The sequence below is a fragment of the Vulpes lagopus genome, chromosome 1 (assembly GCF_018345385.1).
Source record: "Vulpes lagopus strain Blue_001 chromosome 1, ASM1834538v1, whole genome shotgun sequence".
Lineage (NCBI taxonomy): Eukaryota > Metazoa > Chordata > Mammalia > Carnivora > Canidae > Vulpes > Vulpes lagopus.
In genome coordinates, this window is record NC_054824.1 from 100,787,944 (window position 1) to 100,797,606 (window position 9,663).

At 36.0% G+C, this 9,663-nt stretch overlaps 1 protein-coding gene across 1 annotated transcript; it reads right to left on the minus strand.

Moving 5' to 3' along the window:
- Positions 1 to 6,070: 6,070 nt before the first annotated feature.
- LOC121487267 (ubiquitin carboxyl-terminal hydrolase isozyme L1-like) lies at positions 6,071 to 8,775 on the minus strand. The gene is made up of 2 exons (XM_041748796.1): positions 8,683 to 8,775; positions 6,071 to 6,786 (listed from the first exon to the last, which is right to left on the minus strand). The coding sequence occupies exons 1-2, from the start codon at positions 8,773 to 8,775 to the stop codon at positions 6,427 to 6,429; spliced, it is 453 nt and encodes a 150-aa protein (XP_041604730.1). The 3' UTR covers positions 6,071 to 6,426.
- Positions 8,776 to 9,663: the final 888 nt, after the last annotated feature.

The following is a 9,663-nucleotide window of genomic DNA, read 5'->3' on the forward strand; positions in this document are numbered from 1 at the left end:
GCATTCCTGTTTTATTAGCTTTCCTCCTCTGGCTACTGTTTTATGTTACAGAGGGAGGATTGCTCATTCATGTCAAATTCAAGCCTCCATCTTTCTGAAAAAAATTCTAGTGTTTTATTCCTTTAAATATAAAAATATATATTTTGTATTATATACCTTCCTGTCATTGCCAGGTAACAATAACTATACAGAGTCAATGTTCCCGTCTCTGCTTTAGTTTTTTGGAGTCACACTGTCAATTGATGAAGGAAGATTTCATCATTCAAACATTGACTCTGTCCTACATTTGTCTGAGGACAAATTTAGATTATGTATTCATTCTATTTAAAAAATAAATAAGCAAATAAAAAGGAAAATAATTGTGTCATAATTGTCTCTTCTAGAAAGCCGTAGGGTAAAAATATATATTTTTTGAGTATGGATCTTAAAAAGAAAATTAAAGACATTATTCTGGTGTACTTTTTATTCTTTGAACTGAAATGACATTATAGATGTTTCAATTATTATAAAATAACATGTGTAATTTCATTGTTGTTTAACATGTGAATTCATAAGTAGATTTTTAAATCTGTTGCCTATAATCAAAGTTAGTAGACTTTTCAGTGACTTTGTCCCATTTTGGGACTCAATCATTTTGGCACTCAAATAAATGTTTTTAAAGGGATTCTGAGTAAATAATGAATATGAAATGGAAATGGAAACCTCTAGCTAAGAGTCTTTAGCCTTCTTATCGACTTGTTCTAGGCCAAATTAGAAGTTGGAGCCATGGTCAGAAGCAATAAACCTCCTTGATTGTGATTGTTGCTAATTGTATGTTTGAGACCAACAGAACAAGTACTTGTTCCTATAAAGACTTAGATTCCAAGGAGTTCTGAGCATGACCACTTTTGCTCCAGGCCAATCCAACAATTCTTGTTCTTGTTTCTCGGTTATGATAATGAGCTAAACATTTTTTACTGTGTCTTAGAATTTACTGATTTAATCTGTAGTGCTGATACCTTCCCAGAGAGGTTCTAATAAAAAAATTAAATCAATTTTATCAAATATCTTGGCTCAAAGGTTTTGAAGGAAGCCTCTTATAAGAAATTAGATAATTGTGAAAGGGATTATGCAATGGTTAATCAAAAAAGATTAAGGGTGGAAAGATGATAGCAAATGTCTAAACAATATTGAGTACAGTTTAGACAACTAAGCTCATATAGTAATATTTATTCATATTTATATTGATAATGTTTAATTTGTAATTTTAAAATTATGAACTTTTTTAAATGTATAAAACATGTTTCCACTAGAGATTATAAATAATTTCATTTTTACTTTTTAATTTATAAATGTTAATTAGTACTTGAAACTATCTCAGTTTCCCTTCTTTCTATGGCATAAAGGAGACTGAATTTCTATTGCTATTAGGTAGGATCATGTGCTTGGTTATGAAACACATACAAAAGTGGAAGTAACATTTCCCCAATTTTTCTTTTTCCTCACTATGTGTTAGACTTTCATTGAAATTCTCAAGCTATTATATCATAACAAACTAATTTGCTGAGTCACCTAATAGAGGACAATTGACCTCAAGAGTTGTGTGGGCCAGTAAAAACTAGCTGAAAATTCAAGAATCTAACTTTCGTTTGCTTTATCCCATGATATTTTGAAATTGTTTCAATATACCCTAGCCTACCTTTTACTAATATGTAAGTCAATGCAATATATAGAATCACTAATAACCTTTGAGGAATTCACTTTTTCCTTATATTGAGATTTATATGTGTGCAACCCAGTAAAGTTCATTGTTTCTTCCAATTTATTGTTAACATACTGTGATACAGTAATTAAGCCAAGAAAACTTTATTAAATCCCTTGGGTGGCTCACTGAATTTTTATAGTTGAAATTTTTGAATATTATTTGGATTGATATCTATTTTAACATTTTATATTATTTAGAGGGGATATCTTATGCTTATATTGTGTAAAAGTGGGATCAAAGATTCTCAATATATATGGCATAAAATTTTTCTGATTAATTAAAAGCAATGATAATCATAATAGCTATCATTTATTGAATATGCTATGTGCCAAATTCTATTAGTGCTTTACATATACTAGCTCATTTAACTCTGTCTGTGATATAGGTACTATTACCTCTATGATATACATGGGGAAACTGAGAACCACAAATATTCATTTACTTACTGTTATGTACTGAATATTTGTGTTCCCCCAAAATTCATATCTTGAAATCTAATCCCTAGTGTAAAAGTATTAGAGCTATTAGAGGTAGAGTCTTTGGAAGTTAATCATATCATGAGGGCAGATCTCTCATGAAAGTGATCAGTGCCTTTATAAGAAGAGGCCAGAGAGCTAACTTGCTCTCTTTCTACCACCTGAGGATACAACCAAAGGTCAGCAGTCTGCAGTCTAGAAGAAGACCTTCATCAGAACCTGACTGTGCTAGTACCCTGATCTCCATTTCCAGCCTTTAGAAATAATGTGAGAAACAAATTTTTCTTGTTTCTAAGCCATTCGGGCTGTATATTTTGGTATAGCATCTCAATTGAGATATTTATCCAAGGTCAACCTTTAAACACCAAAAGCAGAATTCACACACAGAATAGATTCCATAAACTAAGATTCATATGTTATGCTGAGTTCCTAAAAATGACTACCAAAAAAAGCTTACTTAACAATTTAAGAAATAAAAATGTTGCTTCATTGAAAAAAATCAGTCAGTATCCTTTATGTGGCAAGATATAGAAAACAAGCCTCAGATTTATTGGCTTAGAAAACTTAAAAGTCCAGGGAAACCTCTGACTTCAGGTAAGACCAGAACAGATTCAAGAGATACAATCAGGGCTCAGTCTCTTCTTCTCAACTTCTTGGCTGTTTTCTCTGGGATCATTCTATTTTGATACAGGTTTATCCTGGGATCACAAAGGAACACTCCAGGCCATATACTTTTTTTCCATGTAGTGAGAGTTGATTCCAATGACTTCCTAAAAAGAAGAAACCTTTTCTCTCCTAGAAGCATCAGTAAAGATTTCCTTGCTTGCATTACTAGCATGACCCACTGATAGGTTAAAGTCACTCCAGAACCTCATTCTCTCCACTCTCTGGAGTTGAAGGTCAGGACAATCTTTCAAACCTGGTAGCTGAGTATGAAAAAGTGAGTTTGTCAACAGGAAATTCGAGTATCAGTGGTGGGAGAGGAGAGAAACATATGTCAGGGAAGAATCAACAACTGTCTACAGCAACAATTTTGCTTGTTTTTAATTTTTTTCTAGTTTCAACACTCATAAAAGCTAAATTAATGGATAATCACTTTTAAAATGTGCTTCTAAAAAAAAATAAAAAAATAAAAATAAAAAAAAAAATAAAATGTGCTTCTAGACTTCTGGCTGGAATTTCCATTTCAGTTTTATACCCATTTTTTATTCAAAATTTCCTTAAAAACATTCAAAATGAATTAATATTTCACAATGTAAAGTGACCGAAAAGCTCAATACTTCAAAATAAACAGCCATGTGCACATTTCTAGAATGTCTATCATGTTGCCATTTAAATACAGGGATGGTTTCCTTGTAACTTTCTTATGAATCTTGATTTCCCAAATTATTCATACATATGAGATAAGCCAGCATAATCATACTTAAAATATATCCAGACAAGTCTAACAAAAATTAAGATGGAAGTATCAAACTGACTAGGTATGTTCCCCTCTTCCTAATGGAACAAAAGTTATGAAAGATAGTCATAATACAAATACTAGTGTTTATTATTATTCTTCTTTAAATACAGTGTTAGGAGGGTTAGGTGAAGGGAAGAAAATCCTGCACTGAACTGAATGCCTGTTGCTTTCCAGATCCTGTGTTATGTAAAGTGCCATGCAAATTTATATATATCTTCTTATTACATCACACCAGTTTTGTGGAAGTTGGTATGATTATTCCTGTTATACAGTTGAAAAATTATATCTCAGTGAGTTACACAGTCTGATAAAATGAACAAACTAAGTATCTGTAGATCAACATCTAAAAGCAAGTCCATAGAAAACCAAAGTTCTTTTAAATTCCATCCAGCCGTTCATTCACTAATTCATCTATTTAGTTATTTTTTTGGTTGGTCAGCTAACTTGGTCAGAATCGAAAACAAGTTAGGAAAAACGACTTCCACGTTCTCATTCTGTTTTAATATATGCCGGTTGAAAATTAATTTCTATGGGACTAGTACTTCTTATAAACAACAACTACAGATGCTGTGTCCAAGATTTATAGACACATTAGTCTGGCAAATATTAAAGTAAGAACATAACCAGACTCTTGGGGAAAAATATGAAATGATATATGCTAATTCAGTGGCTCAGTTTCTGAAGTGAATACTATTCTATAAGTCAGCTGTTGCAACAGTATTGCTGCATGACAAGCCATTCCTAAACTCAGGAGATTTGGGTACTAATCATTTAATTTTACACACAGTTGTCTATGAGTTGCTTGCAGCTCATCTGATCTAGGCTTGACTAACTCAGCTCCAAGCTATGAGTTGGGTTCAAGTCTGTTCCATGTGCATCTAATTCTACTGGGACCAATACTACCCAAGATATATACAAGAGAGGTGAATGGAAGCTTTTAATGCCTCTTAAGGCATGGGATCATAAATTCTTGCTAATTAAGGAAAATCTGCTCAATGACTGAAATTAAGCAAAGGCTTCACATGAAGTGGATACTTTACATGATGATGCTTGTGTTCCTCATATGTTACTTCAGATTGTTTGCTTTGCTTCTAGTGCAATAACTAGGTTAAATCTTTGTAAAGCCTAAAGAGAGAAGTGCTATCACTGCTGCTGAAAGAAAATGATCTTTTATTCAGTGAAAAAGCACTGCTGCATCTAGCTAACATACTGGCAATAATCAACATAACATATTTGCTTTGTAGATACTGGACCAGAGAGGAAAGAATATATAGCTGGATAAGACACAGATTTTTAAAAATGAGAGCAGTCTCTGAAAGCTCTGGCAAAGGAACATGTTGTCTTTTTTTTAAAGATTTCATTTATTTATTCATGACAGACACAGAGAGAAAGAGAGGCAGAGACACAGACAGAGGAAGAAGCAGGCTTCGTGCAGGGAGCCTGATGTGGGACTCGATCCTGGGTTTCCAGGATCAGGCCCTGGGCTGAAGGTGGCAATAAACCACTGAACCACCTGGGCTGCCCCATGTTGTCTATTTATATGGTGTTGGCTGTTGAAATGAACAATTGGAAATTTAGATTGGAAACAAAAAATATGTGGTTAAATAGGTGGATTGCAGAACTGCCTTAGTAGTATACTGAAGAAGGGCTCAACAAGTTCGGAAAATTAGACTTGATGGAATTGATTTATTATATAACACCAAAGAATATACCATTTGATTGTATTCTGTAGGAAGGCCCAAAGAATATGGCCTTGTCTAAAATGATAAAGAATGGGGATGGTTGGGTGGCTCAGTGTTTGAGCATCTGCCTTCAGCTCAGGGCATGATCCCAGAGCCCAGGATCGAGTCCCACATCTGGTTCCCTGTGGGGAGCCTGCTTCTCCCTCTGCCTGTGTCTCTGCCTCTCTCTGTGTGTCTCTTATGAATAAATAAATAAATAAAAATAAAAATAAATTAAAAAGAATAAAATGATAAAGAATGTGTGAATGGAGGGGAACACCTGCATTGTTCAGGAACTCAGTGGTATATTTCTTTTGTAGGCCAGGGTTGAGGTTAAGAAATGCTATATGCGGGGATCCCTGGGTGGCGCAGCGGTTTAGCTCCTGCCTTTGGCCCAGGGCGCGATCCTGGAGACCCGGGATCGAATCCCACGTCGGGCTCCCGGTGCATGGAGCCTGCTTCTCCCTCTGCCTGTGTCTCTGCCCCTCTCTCTCTCTCTCTCTCTCTCTCTCTCTGTGTGTGACTATCATAAATAAATAAAAATTAAAAAAAAAGAAATGCTATATGGATTGGGGCTCTCCATTGTCAGTGTGGGCTATAAGTTTACAGAATAGCAGAGACCATATGACAGCATTTTTTTTTTTTTTTTTTTTTTTAGGCCCAGCCCTTAATCAGCAGAAAAGTTTTATTTCTTTTAAGGACAAACAAACCACATCCAAGGCCTTAACTTACAGACGCAAACCAGAGGAGCCATTTAAAGCATTAGCTATTGAGGTACAATACATACATTGGGAGGAAAATGCTTCTCCATCTGAAGTTTATACCAAACTTTGCTCGATCGACAGCTGAGCTCTGCTAGTGCTTGGGTGTGGCTGAGGGTAAGAGCATATCTGTAGAACCAAAGGAGAACAGCTGTGTTCCACAAGTACTGAAGCATTTTAGACTGCATTAGTGGAGAGGAGGGGGTAGGTTTCACATAGAAGGGAAGAGGGGGGACAAAAGCTATGTCCCTCCCCCAGGGCATTAGGCTGCCTTGCAGAGTGCCACAGCAGAAAAGCGGACCTCCCCTTGCTCACGCTCAGTGAATTCTCTGCAGACCTTGGCGGCATCCTGCAGCAAGGAGTCCTCTGAACTGGTGCCATGGTTTACTGGAAAAGGCATTCGTCCATCAAGTTCATAGAGATGGCCATCCACGTTGTTAAACAGAATAAAATGAAAATTCACTTTGTCATCTACCCGACATTGGCCTTCCTGTGCCACGGCATCATGGGCTGCCTGAATGGCCTCATTCTTTTCAAAGCATTTTGCTCGGTCTTCAGGGGACAGCTTCTCCGTTTCAGAGGAGAAGCATTTGGTGGCAAAGTGAACATAATTGCATAATGGCTATAACCTCAGAAAGGCCTTGACATTAGCTAAGAGTTCCTAAGGACAAGATAGATGAGAAGTCATGAAGTATGTTGCTTGACTTAAGTAACCCAAAGTGATCAAGACAAGCAGAAGATTGATGTCAGACAGCAAAATAGAAATCTCTTAGTTTCCAGAATTGAGTCAATTCTTAGACATAAAGCCCATTGATTAAAAGGGAAGCTGTGATAATTGAGCTAGATGCCTGAAATGCCATATATTAGTAGTTGTCTACCCAATGCTTTGCTAAATGGACCTTCATATATTTATAGGAAAAACTAGAAATATATAAGGGAAAGAAAGATCCCAATATCTTTTTAAGGTCATTGGATTCTGGATGTTAGTTAACATTGACAACAGAGAACACAAAATGCAGTCATAGCCCCTTGTTAAAGTGAGGTTGTAAAAAGTCTGCATGATTAGTGACAACCTGGCCTCAGTTCATATCATATTAGGCTTACAGGACGCAGATCCTTATTGTGGTCATTTGCTCAATTCCAAAATATAAAATCGGACTGCATACACTATTGGCTGGCAGGCTACTCGCATTGGTTCTCTGCCTTGTAAAGTAAGAGCTATTACAGAAGGGAAGTCTGAGAAGAAGCATGTGACTCTGCTTCCCCATGGAGAAGATAGTAAATAAGAAACCAAGTAGAAGCAGAAAAGTATATGGCACATTAAGAAATTTAAAGGATGTAGGTGCTACTCTCAATTATTTAAAGAAGGAATCCCTCATAAGAATTTTAATTCAGTGTTATGACTCCTGAGAAAACCACAGGGACCAGGTCCCTGCTGATGGACTATCACTAGTTGAAATGATAAGTTTATCAGAAATGATAAAGCAACTTTCAAAATAATTATGTTGATCTGAACTCACATTTAGCCTATTAAAAACATTCATTATTATTGTACTTAAGCCATGTGTTATAAATTAATGGTAAATAATAGTATTTGGTGGTTAGTTGGAAAATGGATTATTTGTCAAAACCATGCTTGTGTAAGTTATATTACATTCATAAAAATCAAAATTAACTTTTGAATAAAAACATACAGAATAATACATTGGAAAATGTTATAATTTTAAACATGCATTACTCTGGCATAGCTGTCTATCACTTCAGAATTGAGAATAGAAATGTAGCTAGGCTTCTAAGATTGAAGAGACAGGACCTTGGAGAACTCTCTCAGGATTTCAGCAAATATTGACCATTAGCAAATTCTCCCAACCTGAAAATTTCATTATGACTATTCAAGACATTTTTATAAAGCTATATAGTTATTAGAGCAGCACTGTGAATAAAAATGTCCCAGGGAATAACAGTCACTCACTGATATAATTCCTCCTGTGTGCCTCTATCACTCAGAATTCTTGGTTCAGAACAACAGAAACCAATTCTATTTGAATTCAGAAAAAAAATTAATTTATTGAGGGGATATCCAAAAGCTCAAGGAATCAAAGGAAAACCAAGAGGATTGGGCTCAGAAAACCACCAGAATCTCTCAATCTAATTTTGGATGCTTGGCTGGGTGGGCAGTAAAGGTTGTCAAAGTCTCGACTCCAGGCTGGCCATAATCTTGCCACAGTCACCATATTGAGTCATTTTTTGACTATCATTTTTTGTGTGTGTTATTCATTATTTCCTCAATATATAAATTCCTGGGAATTTTATCTGAGGGCCTTGTCATGCTCTGGCTGCCATCAAGTGGAAAGAAGGAGTATGTGGACAAATAAACTATAGAGCTTTTGGATTCTTTCAAAAACATTGGTTGAGAGTGGGTGCAAGTGATAGAGGTCCCTTGATTACAGATGTATCAGAAAAGAGGCTTTTGCCACCTAAGTAATTCAGACCATTGACATTATGTTCTGAAGGATACCACATTATATAGGTCTAGAATTGTCTTCTTGATACTACCAACCATTTGTGTTGGTGGCACACAGCAGCTGGTTATCTTCATGAGGTCTGACATCGTGAATGGATCACTTATCTGGATGTTGAGGCAAGAGAAAGTGACAGTTTATCATGTTAAAGTATAGACCAATATAATTTTGTAAGTGAGCATACCTGATTGACACCATTTACTATTTTATTATATTGTCCATTTCTGTAGACTATTTTTGTCTTAATAACTATTGAAGGGCTCATATTAATCTTGTCAGTCAATATTAAATCATAAGCAGGTATTCATATAATTTAATAGGAGAGAAATACTGTAGTCATGACTTACATCTAGATTTACACTAATGCAGTTCTTCATGAGGAAAGTGACATGAATGAAAGTTACCATGATATTAAAGCTTGGTCTATGGGGAATATAGTCCATACATCCTGTACCTAACTAACACGACTCTGTGATGCAATGGCCCCAGATCAAACACACACATAGTTTCATCAGCACAGATGATGCAAAGCTGCTTGTTGGGTCCAAGGCTATCACATATGGTCATACAGTTGGTTGACAGCACAAAGGCACCTGGTGGAAAGAACTAGCAAAGGCTGACATGTAGCTCACTGCTTGCAAAGCCGTATCCCTTTTGGGCACATTCATTTGCTCCAAGGTGGGAGGTGTCCAAGTGATTCCAGGGTGTCCTATGCTCTTTCCCAAGATGTGAATTAATTTCATGTGGGTTGTGGCTGGACAAATCAGCGTTCCTTCCCTCTTTGCATGGTGTTGATGTTTGGTGGAAAATCCAGCGTAAAAAATTTTGTCCTAAGTCACTCCTTTGACATTAGCAAAAGAGTTCTTTTGATCCTTTCCAAATGAGACATTGATAGAATGATATTGATTTATGTAAATGAAAACATTTGTGTGATCCTAGGAGAGGTGTTTTTATTTGACTTATCGCCTCTGTTCCAG

Coding starts and splice junctions, on each gene's coding strand:
- LOC121487267 (XM_041748796.1), bottom strand. CDS start 8,775: ATGTCAGACCTCATGAAGATAACCAGCTGCTGTGTGCCACCAACACAA. Junction 6,787..8,682: donor TTCTAGACCTATATAATGTG/GTATCCTTCAGA, acceptor CTGAGGTTATAG/CCATTATGCAATTATGTTCA.